This window comes from Phycodurus eques, chromosome 7 (assembly GCF_024500275.1).
Source record: "Phycodurus eques isolate BA_2022a chromosome 7, UOR_Pequ_1.1, whole genome shotgun sequence".
Taxonomy (NCBI): Eukaryota; Metazoa; Chordata; class Actinopteri; order Syngnathiformes; family Syngnathidae; genus Phycodurus; species Phycodurus eques.
The window spans coordinates 8,612,976-8,632,082 of record NC_084531.1 but is presented as its reverse complement, the minus strand read 5'-3'; the positions used below and the strand labels follow the sequence as shown (position 1 = coordinate 8,632,082).

At 42.9% G+C, this 19,107-nt stretch overlaps 1 protein-coding gene across 2 annotated transcripts in view; it reads left to right on the top strand.

Moving 5' to 3' along the window:
* Positions 1-18,814, top strand: part of ppp1r13l (protein phosphatase 1, regulatory subunit 13 like) — a 36,994-nt gene extending 18,180 nt beyond the window's left edge. Inside the window, exons 3-13 of one of the 2 annotated variants that reach the window (XM_061682592.1) lie at positions 17-138; positions 811-1,315; positions 3,204-3,296; positions 3,391-3,479; positions 9,118-9,478; positions 9,628-10,079; positions 14,598-14,732; positions 15,011-15,144; positions 15,457-15,623; positions 17,302-17,495; positions 17,876-18,814. In XM_061682592.1, coding sequence (XP_061538576.1) covers positions 17-138; positions 811-1,315; positions 3,204-3,296; positions 3,391-3,479; positions 9,118-9,478; positions 9,628-10,079; positions 14,598-14,732; positions 15,011-15,144; positions 15,457-15,623; positions 17,302-17,495; positions 17,876-17,911 — 2,288 coding nt within the window. In that variant the 3' untranslated portion in view covers positions 17,912-18,814. Of the gene's footprint in view, positions 1-16; positions 139-810; positions 1,316-3,203; positions 3,297-3,390; positions 3,480-9,117; positions 9,479-9,627; positions 10,080-14,597; positions 14,733-15,010; positions 15,160-15,456; positions 15,624-17,301; positions 17,496-17,875 lie in introns of those variants that run through there. The other variant, XM_061682593.1, reaches the window with a different exon arrangement.
* The last annotated feature ends 293 nt before the right edge of the window (positions 18,815-19,107 follow it).

The following is a 19,107-nucleotide window of genomic DNA, read 5'->3' as shown; positions in this document are numbered from 1 at the left end:
GTCTGGGGCTCCCTAGTCCAGACCATGAACGATGACCTGAACGCATCACTGGCCAGCGCGGACGAGCTAGCGAAGGAGTTTAACTCCATGCTGAGTGAGGCCTCCTCCGGACCCACAGGCACACAGCATGCATCTCAGGTACACTCACACACACACACACACACACACACACACACACACACACACACACACACACGCACGCACACACAAAACAAACACAACAACCACAGACACCATGCGATTGAGCACTGCACATCTACCATTGCGCAGAAATGGGAAAAACTGCTTTTGGTTTTGAGGCTCCACTTACTGTAGAGTAAACTGAACTGTATTATATTTTATTGAACCACAAAAACAATTGTCAAAGAAGAAGCGGATGGCCACAAGAAGAGGAAACGGACGAGAAAAAAGGAGACTGCTGTTGGCAATGACGGATTGCCCCATGCTAAATACCTGGAAATGTAATATTTTTGGTAAAGGCTCATGTGCATTTTTGATTGCGTTACATCTGCGATGATGCAAAGCTGTCACAGGCAATTAGAATTTTTAAATTGCAGCTAAATTAGGGGCTGACGGTCGGCCACTCATGAAAACTAGTGGCAGAACCCCGCACACTGTGCGGCAGTTCAGTCCGATTGGTCCACGTTGCTCGGTGTGCGGCGGCCCTAGGATTGTGGTGCAATTGGCAACAGGTGTAAAATGAACAGAGTGCAGGGGACTAACCATGGACTCTGAACCCCATGCTGCTTCACCAAGCCTAAAGACTGTGCATGCATGTGCGTGTGTGTCCATGTGTGTCTGCGTGTGCAGGTTCCCCAGCACAACATCTCTCTACCGCCCGGCACGCTAAGGGGGTCGAGCAGCTGGAGTAATCTCAGCTCTACGTCAATGCCATACCCTCCCAGCGCATCGATCCGCCACCCGATGGACTCCATGGTCACTATGATCAAGAGCGCACCAACCTCCCCGGTGCCTTCCATCAGTCCGCTTTCCTCGCCCAAGATCAGCCGGGCCACCTCGCCTCTCCCCCGTGTTTCTCCTGATGGGTACTCGTACCTCCAGCTGAGCCCCAAGCATTCGCCCCACAGTCTGAGGCGAAGCTACGACCAGAGTCCTCGTGGTTCGGTGGTCTACGTGGAGAGGAGCCCGTCCCCCAGCCGCACCGCTACATCGCACCTACCTCTGCCCTCGCCCAACCGACTCAGCCCCTTCGAGGGTCGCAGGTCGCCTCAGCCCGACCGAGGCCAGTCACCTTTGGCTTTTCATCATCCTGTAGCTGAAACGATTCCCCGGAATTTTACTTTCAGGCAACCTGGTGAGTGCCCCTTCATTCTCCTAGATCACTGATTTCCAATGTGCCACGAGAGATCACCAGCTGTGCTGTCTGAAATTATCTTTTTTTTTTTTTTTCATTTCATTTTCACTAAAAGGATTATCCAATTATGGCAAATAAGATAATTCATCTATCTACAACAGTGACGTATAATAGTGTACATATAGTGTACGCCATGCCACTCGGCCCTGCCTCTAAAAAAATATTAGAACATTTCGATACGTACAGTACTTTCTATATATTTTATCCTTGCAATTTTGGTGTGTCTTCAAATATGTTTACAATGTGTAAAACAAGTGTTTTCATAAATTTAAATGTGTTTAAAGCATGTGAGTGGGGTAAAACTAGAACAAATAGTTTTTTCATATCATCTCTATCTATCGCAGATTTTCACCTATTGAGGGTGGCTCTGGAACATTACCCGTGATACATGTGGGTTAACTGTATTTTATTTTAACCACGTATCATTTTTATTGTCGATAAAACTGCTACAAATGGCCTTCCCTTCACTGAATTTGAGTTACTAAAACAACCTCAGCCACTATGTGAGGAAATGCTGTAGTGTAATTTGAATGCCTCTGTTGCGGTAAAGCGGTATCTATCTATCAAAAATTGTGCAACGTAAACGTACCGATTTATGTTGGCTGTGATGTAACAACATTGTAAGAACGGTTGCGTTGCTTAAGAGGGTGAAGTTGCTGCTGGATCGGTGTGTGAGTTGCTGTGGAAAGGTGGATATTGAAAATATGAGTAGTCCAATAGGTTTGCAGCAATGGTGATAAAGATCACGTGCGTATCAAAGGAGGCCATCCTGTATTTAAGGAATCACAGTGGGCACAGTATGCAAATAAAATGAAATTGCTTCATTACTATTATTATACTTAGTCCAAATAATTTGCCATTTTGACAATCTCTGGATTTTTTTATTTAATTCAACCTGTTACACTTGGCAACATGAAATTTGTTAAGCATGTCTGTTATAATTAGACCCACAAACAAGTCTGAAGAAGCCATGCTAGAAAAGATACAGGAAATTAGTCATTTTTGTTTCAAGTGGCTATTTTAGGGTCATTTCGTCAATGCCTCCTTCAAACAAATTTTAGCCGGTTTTCCCTTAGTAGCATGAAATTTGGTAGGCATGTCTATCATGAATAGACATACACAAAAGTCTCAATAACCCATGTTTGAAAATATTCAGGAAATAGGCCATTTTGGTTTAAAGCTGCAATTTTGCCCTCTATGCCCTTTAAACCTAAATTTTTAGCCAGTTTCCCTTAGAAACATTAAATTTAGTAGGCATGTCTATTGTAAGTAGACCCACTAAGTCTCAAGAAGCCAGAAAAGATACAGGAAATCAGCTATTTTGGTTTAAAGCGGCCATGCTTGGGTCATATTAGTTATTCCCCCCCATCCCCATAACCTTCAATCACAACACGTCACTTTCCCTTAATAACAAGAAATTTGGTAATGGCTTATGCTGAGTAGACCAACAAAAAGTCTGAAGAAGCCATGACTGAAAAGAAGTACATCATTTTGGTTTGAAAAATGATAATTTCTGGGCATCATTCCAAAATGTCTTTGTTGTAGAGATTTCGTTTGATTGCGAACAAATTTGAACCACGTATTCAAGACAAATGGACAGTGAAAAATTGCCAGATGTTTGGGTTTTGGTCATTGGGTGTGTGCAGCACCTGGCGGCAAAGTTTGATGACTTACCATAAAACGTGAAACTCGAGTAACTAAACCTCACAATTAAAGAGCTTAATCCCTGTCCAGCGCACCTCACAACTTTCAGGCTTGGGGGTGGGAGGACCCATTCGCCGCTGCTCTTAGCTAATCCTTTTTTTCCCTGTTTTGTGACTTCTCTCAGATGAAGGTGTACAGAGGCAAAAGAGTCATGGCAAGTGGAACGAGACGGATCTAGACATGTCCTTCGAAAGCAAGCCTCACCACACCTATGATAGTTAGTGGTCTAATTTAATTTTTTTTGTGCTGAGGTAGACAAACGAACAAAAAAAAATGTAATCAAAAGGGCCTTTTGTGTTGTTCTGTTCCAGAGAGCGAGTGGATCCGAGCATCTGTGCCTAACAGCAACTGGAGAGAGTCCAACCTGGATGGGCCTCCTCTGGCCCCCAGCCCCAAAAAGGTGCGTGCTGCACATAACTATGGAGCAATAGTCACATTTGTGCAAGTCTCAAGTTTGACCCTTCAAAATTCAAGTGAGACCCAAGTTAATGTGGCAAAAATCAAGCCCCACTATAAAATCAACCCCCACTATATTGTGGTTCACGCTTCGTGGTTCCTCTATTTCGTGTTTTGAATTTTTAAAAATTATTATTGCGCAATACCCCTCAAAATGTATTTCTACCCCCCCCCCCCCTTTTCAACCAGTAAGTGCATTTGACCGTACAGGTAGTGTCTCTGGGATGCAAACACCTTATTTTTTATACAGTACGTGTTACTTATTTTGATATTTTCACCATTTTTGTATCCATTTCTCATTGCAGCTTTGCAGAAGCATTTCTTAGTCTTGTTTCGTTTGCTAACGTTTTGTTCAGAAGAACGAATCTTTTTAGTGAACGAACTGAACTGAATCAGTTTATAAAATGATTTGTTCTTTTTAGCTTGGCCCGCTTCCCACCGCCGTGAGGCGAGCGAGTCGGCTGTGAGTGGAAACGGAACTGCTGAAGTGTTCTGTCACTCACTTCTGAATCTTTAGTGAATGACCAACGAGCCGCCACTGTGCAGGCAGGGCTGGGACTTCATTAAACGTACTGCCATGTGATTTGCGATTCGCCACCATTGTCACTCACTTCGGCGAATAACCAATGAGCAGCCAGCGTCAGGCAGCACCGTGCAGGCGGGGGAGGGACTTAAGTGAACTGAGTGATTCGTTCAGTTAACTGGTGTACTGAAGAACTGTAGAGTGATTTGTTCAGGGGAGGGACTTAAGTGAACTGAGTGATTTGTTCAGTGAACTGGTGTACTGGTGTACAGAGGAACTGAAAAACCGAAGACTGATTTGTTCAGTGGAGGGACTTAAGTGAACGGAATGTAATGGAGTAGTGAGGAAATGAAGAGGGATTCGTTTGTTGAACTCATCGTTTGTGATCCGTGAGACACGAGTGATTCGCTTGTTGAACTTCTGTGTTTGTGATCCACTAAGGAGCGATGTACTGGTACGATGAGTGATTTGTTTGCGCAGGGAACGGCGTACAACGCAGTGAATGTACTCGAGTTATTCTAACCACAAGTCCTGGCGTCCTCACGGGGATAGCTTTCACTAGCAGCCGTTCCTTCAAGCTAACGGCTAAGGTTGAGTCAGTCAAGCACATGAAAACAAGCACACATATTTAAAATAAATGTAAATTAATAATAAATGTATAAACGTACACATATCATTTCCTCTGTGTCTCTAATGCAATTATTAAGGCAATTATTCGGCGAGAGACAAACTGGACGTAAGGGGACGCGGAAGGATGTTCGGTAGCTGAGTTCGCTGCACGCATTTTCACGAGTCACAACCGAAGCAGGGTTTTCGAGAGCTTGCAGAGAGAGAGAGAGAGAGAGAAAAAATATGTTACTTTCAAAACGATATGTTAATCTTCAATACTTGGTTGGGAATCCAACCATCCGGACCAGCTCGCTCCAGTCTTCACACAAATTTTCAATAGATCTCTGGAACTGTGCGAAGTACCATCCTGTTTCAATCGCTCCACCATCATTCCAGTCCCCAAGAAACCTACAATCTCGGGTCTAAATGACTACAGGCCTGTCGCCTTGACATGTATGGTCATGAAGTCCTTTGAACGCCTCGTGCTGGACCACCTCAAGCCCGTCAAAGGTCCCCTGCTGGACCCCCTGCAGTTTGCCTACCGAGCGAACAGGTAATCAACATGGGACTGCACTTGATTCTAGAACACTTCGACAGTGCAGGGAGCTACGCGTGGATCCTGTTCATGGAGTTCAGCTCAGCGTTCAACACCATCATCCCTGAACTCCTTTCATCCAAACTTCTCCAGCTCAGCCTCTCACCTGCCATCTGCCAGTGGATTTACAGCTTCCTGACGGGCAGGACACAGCAGGTGAGGCTGTGTGAGACCACCTCATCCGCACGCAGCATCAGCACTGGGGCGCCCCAAGGTTGTGTCCTCTCTCCGCTGCTCTTCTCTCTCTACACGAACGACTGCACCTCAATGCACCCGGCTGTCAAACTCCTGAAGTTTCCAGATGACACCACTATCATCGGCCTCATCAAGAACGGTAACGAGTCTGCATATCGACAGGAAGTGGAGCAGCTGGAGCTGTGGTGCGGCCGACACAACCTGGAGCTGATGTAGAGATGATCGTGGACTTCAGGGCCTTCGCCACAGCTGCCCCTCACGCTGTCCAGCTGCCTTGTGTCAACCGTTGAGACCTTCAAGTTGCTGGGAATTACTGTCTCTCAGGACCTGAAGTGGGCGAACAACATCAACTCCGTCCTCAAAAAGGCCCAGCAGAGGATGTACTTCCTGCGGCTTCTGAGAAAGCACGGCCTGCCAAAGGAGCTGCTGAGGCAGTTCTACACAGCGGTCATCGAGTCAGTCCTGTGTTCTTCCATCACAGTCTTGTTTGGTGCTGCTACGTAAAAGGACAAACTCCGACTGCAACGGACAATCAAAACTCCTGAAAAGATTGTCGGTACCCCCCTACCCACCCTTGAGGACTTGCACGCTGCCAGAACTAAGACAAGAGCGTGCGACATCCTCTCTGACCCTCCACATCCCGGTCACCGGCTCTTCCGGCTCCTTCCCTCAGGTAGGCGCTACCGATCAATGCAAACAAGAACTAGCAGACATTCCAACAGCTTCTTCCCTCTTGCAATCAACTTCTTAAACAGCTAACCTACAATTTCATTGCAACATGCTGCCAATTTTTTTTGTCTTGAGTTTGTGTTCATATTTCTGTCAGGCCAATTATATATTAATCGTACACTCACTGTCGTAGTCTCGCCACGCTGCACTATTTGTATATGTGTTGTTGACCAGTACTGGCCACTCATACCAGAGTAGCATCTGCACCACTTGCACACTGACTGTGGAGTATCTGCAACATTTGCACAATCAACATTGTCCCAGATTATCGCACTACTAGTCACTTTAAACTGCATAAACTCGTTGAAGTCGCGGTGCCCTTTGCACAATGGTCATTGCAACGGACTATTGCTATATTACTCATTCAAACTGCTCTAAGTGCTAGAGGACGTTTTGCAGAATTGTAAAAAATAAAATAAAATTTGTACTGGCATTACCAGATAACTAGCAACCCTTTATTGCTCAGTGACTGTTTTTGTCAATGTCTTTATGTCTCAAAAGTGTTCTCTGTCAATTGGCTGTCTGTTGTCGTACTAGAGCGGCTCCAACTACCGGAGACAAATTCCTTGTGTGTTTTTTGGACATACTTGGCAAATAAAGATGATTCTGATTCTGAATGAACTAGCATCTTCAGTGTTAAGAATAATGCTGCAGTGCCAAAATATCCACTAGAGGGCTTCAGTTTCACTATAGTATCACCATATATAATTCTATATCGCAGATTTTACCTATTGTGGGTGTGGTCCGGAACCTAACCCCCTCGATAAATGAGGGACTACTGTGCACGTTAGATACATTGCACTCATAGCTGTTTACATTAGTTAGCTATACCGACACATTCACAATCACAGTCCCGAACCAGTGTAGTCGATTGTCTTCTCAATTAAACACATAACAGACATTAAGCTTAGTTCATGCTTGACCAGCTATTGTTTAGCTAATCTGTTAAATTAATGTTAAATTAATAATCTCCGAACAACAAGAAGCACTCATTGTTGACAAGTGCTTCAAAATAATGAAAGCCAACTCATGAAATCCAGCAGAAAATGACTACTAAAATATTGCCTGTAATGTGCGTAAATCCTCTGGCCAGATTCCGCACAAAGACATGTTAATGTTACTTGACTATGCAGTAATGTGCTTTTTTTTTTTTTTTTTTTTTTTTTTTTTTTTTTAATAATTTGGGAGCTGAATGTAGATATCAGTTTGATTATTACTTTGTTTCTCTAAATTCATTTACAATAAACATGTTCTGCTAACTACATGCCCTGGATGCTGTGTCCTGCATTATTCTATGTAGTGTCTAATGAATGTTCTGTGCTGACTCTATTTTTACTTTCTGTGTGTATGATCTGAACTCATCGTTTGAATACACTATAACTGGTTTTGAGGCGATAGTTTGAGTTGTGATAGAAAAGTCAGAGGTTTTATGTATACAGTTAGAAAGTTTGGATTTGTGTTTAGGGTTTTGAGAAAATGGGTGGAGGTTTCAAGAAATAGCAGTTGTGAAAAACTAGAACACACTCCACCCCACAGGATAGTAGCTCAGGATGATCTCTCAGACACATCCTATAATCAGGCCTTTGTTGACTTTGACCGCAAGGGAAGTACAATGCTTGAATTTGGCCCGATTGTTGGTAAGTGTGTACATCGCTTTATAAGTCTGAAAGAAGCCAGAGACATTGTTGCCCATTGTTATACTGGGATAAAACTGATCCATCCCTGCAGGATTGGGTGATACTGTACTGAATCAGTCCACGTTTACTCCTGAAATGAAGCAGTTATAGTTGCTTTTCATTCAGAAACTGAATCATGGACACACCCATCTTTTAAAAAGAGTATTCCCATAAAGGTTATGGTAAAATTCTCAATACCACATGTTTCCTGGCGCCACTGGGAGGAAAAGAATCAGGGCGATATGGGCGTGGGATCATAAAATTGGCTTCTTGGAGGCAATCAGGGAGTGTTTTGAGGGCACAGATGGGCAGAAGAAGGTGCCAATTTAAAAAAAAAACAACAACACAGGAGTGAATTGCATTTTTCAAACTACGCCAACAACAATAGCTGGGTTTACATGCAGACGTTTTTGTCATTACGATCAAATTCATTCAGATTGTAGATCTCTGGTCCACTCTTTACATGTGACGTAATCTATTCCAATTGGGTGTATACATGTGCACTACATTTAATTGGAACAGCCGTGTGACATGCACACATTGACATAATGTCACATCATTTATCAGGATGGAGGTCCGTCATCTGTTTAGCTTGTTTTTACACTTATACTGTGTGTGTGTGTGTGTGTGTGTGTGTGTGTGTGTATATATATATATATATATATATATATATATATATATATATATATATATATATATATATATATATAATATACACTCACACACACACGGTTGATTAAAAACAAGTTACAAGTAGTTAAAAACAAGATCTCTGTTGTATACGAGCTCTGGTTGGAAGCCACCATATTTACCTGCGTGAACGATGTCACCATGCATTTACATCAAGACAGAGCATGCGCAGACAGAGCGCAGCCCGGCACCATTCCAATTACAAAATACAGTGAGATCTCACACATTAATTTATATGTTTGCGTGCCCTGGTGGGTGGTGCGGTTTTGGTTAGGAACAGAGGTCCTCTGCAGTGAATTCTTCAATGTGTGTATCCATGAACGCAAAATAAATCTGGTGTCATCTGCATACAAGTGGTATGACAAACCTTCAAATTTGCTGATGACATCGCTAAGATGAAAGCATGTGCAAAAAGGATGGACCCTAAGACTGACCCTAGAGGAACACTGCAGGAAAGTGGGAGAGACTGACTTATGGGGGCCAACAACCACAGACCAAACAATAGATGGATGAATGAATGAATTACATTCATGATTTTCTACTTTTTTCCCTGTTTCTTTTCCAGAATCATCGTGCTCCTCCTCCTCAGTTCCCCCACGGTTCATTGGCCCGGAACACTCGTGTGACAGTACTTCCGGATGTGGCATTGCCAAACCAGACTCATCAGTACCACCAGCAGCCCATCTCCCGCATTTCAATTCCGCCTCTTGCTACCCAGTCACGCCAACGCAGGCCCATCCCACTTTCCGTCATCATGCGTCTCCAAAACCCCCACTGGGGTGCTATGTCTGCCCGGACCCCCCCGGGGGGGCCTCCCGGAGACCAATGGGAGGCCTACCAACCCGCCGCATCCAGGAACTACTTCTTCAACCAGGCCGCCATGCAGCCGCCGCCTGAGCTGAGACAACCGGCCGTTTACAGCGACGGTAACAAAAAAAACCTTTTCTCAAATAGCGTTATAATTGTAATTATAACAGAGTCCTTGAAACATTTCTCCCCTCTAAGGGGTCCCTCCACCCAAAACGACAAAATACTTCATTCACTCAGTAAGCAAACTGTCTTTCCTCCTCGGCAGCGTTGAACCCTGGTGACATTGACGCCGAGCTGTCCCGACTGGACTTAGTTCACCACCTCCCGATGATCCACGACGGCGAGCCTCACACCCATCAGGGGCCTCCTCGACCCCTCAGCCCCACCCGGCTGCAGCCAGTGGTGGCCCCCGAGGCCCACAGCCAGGAGATTCCCGACCTGGAGGAGCTGCTGCGCATCCGCTCAGAGATCCCCCGGCCTTTAAAGAGGCGCGGCTCTGCGGACCAGTCGCGGCCCCTGAAGAAGGCGTCACAGTACGAGCCCAACCAGTACAAGAAGCTCATCAACAAGCTCTTCCACCGCAACGAGCAGCAGCACAAGGGCGAGGGCAGAGGCGAGCGGGGCAGCGAGAGCAGCACCTCATCGGAGGGAGAGGACAACTGCGCCGCAACTCCTCCCTCACAGCACCCCCAGCTCACCAAGCCCCAGGAGTACAGAGTAAGAAACCAGAAACCATCTGCACCTCTATTACACCGAATAAACCTGAATTCCAATGAAGTTGGGGCGTTATGTAAACTGTAAATAAAAACAGAATACAGTGATTTGTAAATCCTTTTAAACCTATATTTAATTGAGTACACTACAAAGACAATATATTTAATGTTCAAACTGACGAACGTTGTTGTTTTCTTTTGCAAATAGTCCCTCATTTTGAATTTGATGCCTGTAGCACATTTGCAAAAAAAGCTGGAACAGAGACAACAAAAGACCTGGAAAGTTGAGGAATGCTAAAAAAAAACACCTGTTTAGAACATTCCAACAGGTTTGCTGGAAATAGGTGAGTGTCATGATTGTGTATAAATATAACAGTTGTTTTCAAGCAAGGTACGAGGGGGTACATTCCGGCCCGCAGGATGAATTTGAAAGTGAAGAAAATACATGACGTTGTGGTGGTGGGGACGAAGGACAATTTTGAGCATTATTATGCTCATGTATAAAGTGGAAAGATAATAATTCCTAGGTATTCATAAGTTGATTTAATTTTTAACTCATTCACTGCCAATCATGCCTTTTGAAGTCAAATATCCATGTTAACTGGGAGGTCTGGCAGTGAATTAAGTGCAATACTACATTTTTCAGTTCCAAATACCTGTGACTTAGTTTTGCATATTATATATAATACATATTAGAATAATTATTAGTACTTATTATGCACACATACAGATGACAAAGTGAAACAACATTTTCTCAAGAAAGCTGAAAAAAATTACTTTAAAAATATTCAAACAAAGGAAAAAACATTATTATATGAAGTATGATATGATTTTAGTGGTCCGGGCTGACACCTTTGGCATCAAATTAGGCTGTAAGTGGCCCTTGAACTACAATGAGTTTGACACCCCTGATGTACAGTCCATAATATCATATCAAAAGATTCCGAGAATCTGGAGAAATCTCTTCACGTAAACGGCAAAACCAATATTGAATGCCATGACCTTCGAATCCTCGGGTGGCCCTCCATTAAAAACAGGCATCATTGTGTAAAGGATATTGTCACGTGGGCTCAGGCAGACTCCATTGTCAGTTAAAACAATTAATTACTACAAATGCATCGACAAATGCAAGTTAAAACATGCAAAGTGAAAGCCAAATATCAAGAACACCCAGAAATGCCACCGGTTCCTCTGGGCCTGTGCTTATCTGAGATGGACTGACGCAAAGTACAATAGTGTGCTGTGGTCTGACGAGTCCACATTTCAAATTGTTTTTGGAAATCACGGACCTCGTGTCCTCCGGTCCAAAGAGGAAGAGGACCTTCCGGATTGTTATCAGTGCAAAGTTCAAAAGCCAGCATCTGTGATGGTATGGGGTTAGTGCCCGTGGCATGGGTAACTTGCACATAGGTGAAGGCACCATTAATGCTGAAAGGTACATACAGGTTTTGGAGCAACATAGGCTGCCATCCAAGTAATGTCTTTTTCAGGGATGTCCCTGCTTATTTCATGAAAATCAGAATCATCTTTATTTGCCAAGTATGTCAAAAATACACAAGGAATTTGTCTCTGGTAGTTGGAGACGCTCTAGTAGGACAACAGACAGCCACTGTGACAAATATACTTTTAGGACATTAAAAACATTGAGCAATGAAAGGTTACCAGTAATGTGGTAATGCTGATACAATGACAATTGTGCAAATGATGTACAATTGCACAGTCCTCAAGCAATTTAGAGCAGTTTGAGTGACTAATTGTACAATAATCTGGACAGCGTGAGGGCCAGCTCTGGCGAAGGATGCGTCCTGAAGTCTCGACCGAACTGTAGCGTATGTTGGTTTTGGATAAAACGTTATTTATTTAAGAAATAAATTGCTCGAAGTTGAATGCCGGCGTTCACTTCCGGGTTAGTCTGATTTACGTTTTTAACGTCACAATCAAACTATTTTTCTCTCAAAAAGGGCACCACTTCTGTTTTTTTAGGTCTAAAATTTCGGAAAAAGTGACGAAAAACCTCTTATCAGTCTCATAATCTGAAGGTTGCTACAGTAATGAAATACGAGTCCTCGATCCCAGACGTTTCTTGTCGCATCCAAACACACAAATGATACTGGTAGTGGATATTTATAGAACATTTAATGAAATCTAACAGGGGAATCTACAGGAAACAATACAGAGGGGTCAAACTACAGAACAAAGGACAATACAAACATTGGTAAACGAGGCTGAACTCGTGATCTGAGGGTGGAATAAGCATGCGCGGTGACAGTGCGAGAGTTGTGAATCTCTCTGACTGTTCATTATTTTACCCAAATATGCACTCATTTGTATTTAGTAACAGCAAGTTGGACTTACGTTGCATAAACCAATTTAGACCTTCTGGGTGGTTGGAAAGAGTGCTCACGAGGGATGGTTTGAAGAAAACGGAAGAAAAGAAAAGAAAAAGACGCAGTTGACGCAGTCACCAGGGTTCAAAAATATATATATAAAGACGCAGGATGGCTGGAGCGAGGTTCTTAAAATATTAAAGCAGAAAAATTCGGTGAGAGCATGTTGCAGTATCTCTCAATAGCCAGTGGGTGTCGCTTGTGCTCCACCAATTGTCCCAGACCAGAAGGGCCAAATGGTCCTTTGCTCATCATGTGGAACCACTTTGCACGGCAGGTTGCTTACAGTCTTGGTCCTTAGTCAGTGTGCAGAGAGAGGTATTTGTTAGTGATTCCCTTCAGACTGGCTGGAGGTTGAGTGTTAATTAACTTACCGTCCGAGTGAGGAACCACATTTCCTGTGTCTCTCCTTTGATAATATTCTTCGGACTGGCTGGTAATTCATTTAGCGTCCGGCTGAGATAAATTAGGCATCCTTGTGGCCGCCTGTCTGCGGCTTGGAAGAATGCAGAACAGTCAGAGATTGGGGGTTGCTGGGTGTCATTTGTTCCATCGGGGCATATTCACTACAGCACCAAAGCTCCAGCCGCTCCACTTCCTGTAGATACGTAGACTCGTCATCGTCGTCGATGAGGCCAATGACTGTGGTGTTTGACAGCTGTGTGCCTTGAGGTGCAGTTGTTCGTGTAGTGAGAGAAGAGTAGCTGAGAGAGGAGGCGTTCTTGGGGGGCCCTGCTGCTTATGGTGCATGTGGATGAGGTGGTGTCCCCCAGCCTCACCTGCTGAGTCCTGTCCATCAGGAAGCTGAAAAGCCATCGGCAGATGACAGGCGAAACGCTGAGCTGGAAAAGCTTGGAGGAGAGGTATTCAGGGATGATGGTGTTGAATGCAGAGCTGAAGTCAATGAACAGGATCCCTGTGTCGTCAAGTTGCTCTAGGATGAAGTGCAGTCCCTGGTTGACTGCGTCATCCACAGACCTGTTTGCTCGGTAGGCAGACTGCAGAGGGTCCAGCAGGAGTCCTGTGACGCTCTTGAGGTGGTCCAGCACAAGGTGTTCAAAGGACTTCATGAACACAGATGTCAGGGCGAAAGGCCTGTAGTCGTTCAGACCCGAGATTAAAGATTTCTTGGGCACTCGGGTGATGGTGGAGCGTTTGAAACAACATGGTACTTCACATAGTTCCAGAGAGCTATTGAAGATTTGTGTGAAGACTGGAGCGTGCTGGTCTGTGCAGACTTTGAGGCAGTATGGGGACACAAAGTCTGGGCCTGCCGCTTTGTTGATCTTTTGTTGTTTGAAGATGTCTCACATCTTGTTCATGAATGATCAACGCAGAAGGGGGAGTCAGAGGTGTGATGGTGGTCGTTGGTGGTGTGGCTGGGTGGGTGTGGGTTCTGAGAGTGTCCTTTTCCAATCTGCAGTAGAAGGTGTTCAAGTCCTCAGCCAGTCCTTTATTGTTCTGAGTGGCACATTATGGAGCGCAAAATATGACAATGGAGACCCAGGACTGTTGAGCAACTAAAGTTGTACATGAAGCACGAATGGGAAACAATTCCACCTACAAAACTTCAACACTATTTTCCTCAGTTCCCAAACACTTATTGAGTGTTGTTAAAATGAAAGGTGATGTAATACAGCGACAAACATGCTTGTCCCAGCTTTTTTGGAACATGTTGCAGGCATCACATTTAAAATGAGTGAATATTTATACAAAAAAAGAAAATGAAAAAAAAAACAATCAAGTTCATCAGTTTGAACATTAAATATCTTGTCTTTATAGTGTATTCAATTGAATATAGGTTGAAAAGGATAGGCAAATAATTGTGTTCTGTTTTTATTTATGTTTTACATAAGGTTCCATCTTCATTGGAATTGGGGTTTGTAGTTAGGGTTGTCTTTGGCAGTTCTGTGTGGCAACCCCAATAATTGCACAATAATATTACAGAATTGCACTTGCATTTGGTTATTATCATTTTCACGGCTAGTTTTGAACAGGTGAGTAAAAATGTTGTGGCAAGTGTTTGCGGGCCAAATAAAGTGGCGCATAAGGCCTGATCTGGGCCGCGGGCCTGAAGTTTGACACCTGTGCTCTGTGCATTTGAATCATAGCTCAAACCATGTTTGCCCCATCAGAACTACCATTCCATCCTGAGGGCCAGCCGGGAGCGTAAACGTACCGGGAGACGAGCTCGCCTGAGCCCACTGGTGCTGGCGCTGGATGGAGCGCTTGTGGGCGAACTGGAGACGGTGCAGCGGGCCGTACAGGAGGTATTAATGCCTATGCTACCATATGGCAGTACAAAAATTGCTGCAATTTAAAGAAAAAGTATTGGGACCCATTTCACATACAAGAAGTGACACGTCATTCATATTTTATTCATTGACTAATTACTATGGTAAACCTATGCACAGTACTACTTATGTTGTCCAACCAACGATAATAATTAACTAACACGTGTGTCCCAATATGTTTGTCACTTGTCCAGACATTATTATTATAATTATTATTAATAACTGGTAACCTTCCAACAACTGCATTCCTGCAGATGCCGGACCCGAGTCAGCCGAACGATGAAGGCATCACGGCGCTCCACAACGCCATCTGTGGCGGCCATTACAACGTGGTGGACTTCCTGGTTCACATCGGTGCCAACGTCAGCGCCCCGGACAGCCACGGATGGTAAATGTCTATGTCGTAAGTCACATATGGGCAAGTCGTAAGTAAGTCACAAGTCCACACATTCAAGATTTAAGCAACTCTCAAGTTACTGTGGTCAAATTCAAACAAGTCACGTCACGAGCTTTCTTGGTTACAACGTATACTGGAACATTAGCCACTTTGCGTTACTTGCCGTGAGTTAAAATAGTAACCATTCCATCGCGACTTAAGTCTCACTCCATTCACGTCATGTGAATCAAGCTCCCCTCCACACACCTTTGCTGTCCACATGACTCACAATGAAGTCAACATGCAACGTTTTGTGTCCGGCAGGACTCCGCTGCACTGCGCGGCCTCATGCAATGACCGGCCGTTGTGCGAGTTCCTGGTGAGGAACGGCGCGGCCGTAATGGCAATGACGGAGAGCGATGGAGCCACAGCCGCACAGAAGTGCGACCCCTATGCTATCGCCTTTGAGGAGTGCAAGAGCTTCCTGAGAGGTGAGACACACGCATTTAATGTTGTCTGTAATGCTAATGTTTGTGTCTGTCAAGTTGCTATGATACCATGGTTGTGTCTTTGATGCTACTGTCTGACTCCATGTTTGTCCGTGATGCTACCATTAGGCAGTTTGTCTTCGATATCAGAATACCATGGTCTTTATTGCCACTCAGAGCACATGTGTGTCTTTGCTTCTATGAGAAATGTTTATTTCTTTGATGATGCATTGCTTGACAATGCCCCTGTCAGATTACATTTTTGTGTTTTTGATACGACAATGTATGTGGCAATGACGCTACTCTCAGAGTTGGTGTTTGTGTTCTTGATGCTACTGTCAGACATGTTTGCATCTTTGATATCAGAATATGCGTTTGTGTCTATAATATTACTTTCTGTTTACGATGTTGCTATGTAACTACGTTCCGAGGTCCTCGCTGCTCAAAACATTGAAAGCGACCCGGAAGTTGTTGCCACACTGCCATATTAAGGAGCGTGAGGATCGAGCATTGAGGAGTTTCCACGGACTAGCTTAAATCGAGGGACGTCTGATATATCCTATGTGGAAGTCTCGTAGCTTCTTGATGGTGACGTAAGAAAATGGGCATGCACCAGCTGGATAGTAACTGGAGCAGAACTTTAGATTAAATACTTAATCTTCTGTTTTCGTCATTCCTCGATTATTTTAGTTTGAATACATATATTTTGCTGAGTGTCTATTTTGGGCATTATTGGATACCAAAATCCCTCCATTACAGTGGCTCATGGTTAACACCAACCACCTATTTCTGTTTGTATCGTAGGCTTTCATTTTGTCAAATGCATCTGGCCACATGAAGAAAATAAAAACACTATTTTTGAATTCAACATAATGTGTAATCCACACATCAACATACACACACACATATATATATATCTATATATATATAGATATATATATCTATATATATCTATATATAGATATATATCTATATATATATATATATATATATATATATATATATATATATATATATATATATATACATTATATATATATATATATATATATATATATATGTGTGTGTATGTTGATGTGTGGATTACACATTATGTTGAATTCAAAAATAGTGTTTTTATTTTCTTCATGTGGCCAGATGCATTTGACAAAATGAAAGCCTACGATACAAACAGAAATAGGTGGGGTATAGGTATATAAATAGGTATATATATATGTGTGTATATATATACATATATATATATATATATATATTTGTTATAATTTGTTTTATAGTGTTGTGTCTAATGTATACATTATATCCATTATATATATATATATATATATATATATATATATATATATATACATTATATATATATATATATATATGTGTATATATATACATTATATATATATATATATATATATATATACATATATATATATAATGTATATAATGTATACATTAGACAACACTATAAAACAAATTATATATATATATATAATGTATATATATACATACATATATATATATAATGGATATAATGTATACATTAGACACAACACTATAAAACAAATTATGGCGTCTTTTATATTGCGGCTTGACGCCATGCTGTCTTTAATGTCGCTGACAGGCTACAGATTTGTGTTTTTGATGTTGCCGTCTGAGTCCACGTTTGTGTCTTTGATGTTGCGTTCAGGCGTAGAGGAGGCGATGGGCATGGAGAACAGCGGCGTGCTTTACGCCCTGTGGAGTTACCCGGCTCAGGCCCCCGACGAGCTCACCTTCCGGGAGGGCGACATGGTCACCATCCTGCAGAAGCTCGATGGCTCCGACTGGTGGTGGGCCTCGCTGTGCGGCCGCGAGGGCTTCGTGCCCAACAACTACTTTGGGGTAAGACGAACAATTCAAACGAACAATTGTTTGTGCCTATGATGTTGCTTTCAGAATACTCGTGTGTGTCTTTGATATCAGAATACAAGTTTGTGTCTATGGTGTTACTGTCAGACTCAAATGTTTGTCTATGATGCTGCTGGCTGACTACGCTTGGGTCAGATAGAAAATTTTGTCTGACTAGCCAGTCACATCCTATCCCTTTTGTCAAAGAGGGGCCAAGCCCAGTGTTAGGGGGCACCCCCCTGCCCACCAAACCTGAAAAGTAACACTGTTAGCTACTACTAGCCTGGCATGCATATGACAAGGTTTTCTGTTGTTGTGTCTGTGAGCAAAGAAATGTTACATTAAAAAAAATAATAAATCTGGGTTTTTTTCAGCTTTTCCCAAAGGTTCGGCCAAAATCTCTCTCCTAGCTGTGGAATGTGCAGTTTGGTCAAGCACCGCAAGTAATGTAGTGTGTGTGTGTGTGTGTCCGCATGCGCACATGTTTGTGAGTGTGTGTGTGAGATCAGATGAGTTGAAGGATGAGTCCCAGTATTCTTTTTTTCTTTTCACTTTGCTCGTAGTTGCATTTACTCCAAGGCGCGCACACACACACACGCAGTCATGGAATGTCTGATTGCTTCCAGGTGGGCTGAAGCTCATGTTCAATTGTACTTTTTTTTTTTTTTTTTTTTTAAAACAGCCTCTCTTTATTTCATCCCGCGACTGTGTGAACCTCAATACTCATGTCAACAATATTCCAGTTTTTGATATGCCTAAGTGTGATGTGGAAAGCTTTCTATTGCTTATCTGACTGGAAAGGAACAACAAAAAAAGAATGTCTTCAACGAGTATGTTTGTGTATATTGTTTGGAGATGGTTGCTTATATAATAATAATATTGAATACACTTTGTATTGCTGTTTAATAAGAGTGCAATGTCCAGTGCTGACCACAGGGCGGTCTCATGTTATGCATTAATACAGTGCTCCTCTGTAATGTGATCAATTAAACCTCTTTGCGCTTTGTATTTATACCTTTTATGCGTGTTTTTCCATTCCCCATTGACAGTCACAACAATGGACAATTGAGTCTTCAATGAATCTGACATGCATCTGTTTGGAATGTGGGAGGAAGACAAAAATGAGGAATGCTGGGCCACTCGTTCTGGGAGGAAAGGGAAGTGGGCTGCGGGTCAATGTTGTATACTTTGCCTTTTAACTATGGAACACATCTATTGGAGGAGGAGTATGGAGCACTGCTGCATTATTTAGAGAAAAACGACAACAATGTTCTGTTAATGTGTGTGAGTGGGCTTGTGGTGGAAAATGTACACTGTTACAAAATGTTTTGTTTTCATTGTACAACCACTAGTGGATTCTATAGTTAAGAAATAATATATTTCCCCTTTTCCACTGATTTGAAAAAGTGTCACTTTTCTAAGTAAACTACACCGTGGAAAAGGGCAGTTGTTTATCAACAGTGTTTACATTCTTTTTAAATTTCTAATTAATTAGGGCTCGAAATTGAAAAAAGATTGCAGTTGCCTTTTTCTACAGTGGGGCAAAAATGTTTTTAGCCAGCCACCAATTGTGCAAGTTCTCCCACTTAAAAAGATGAGAGAGGCC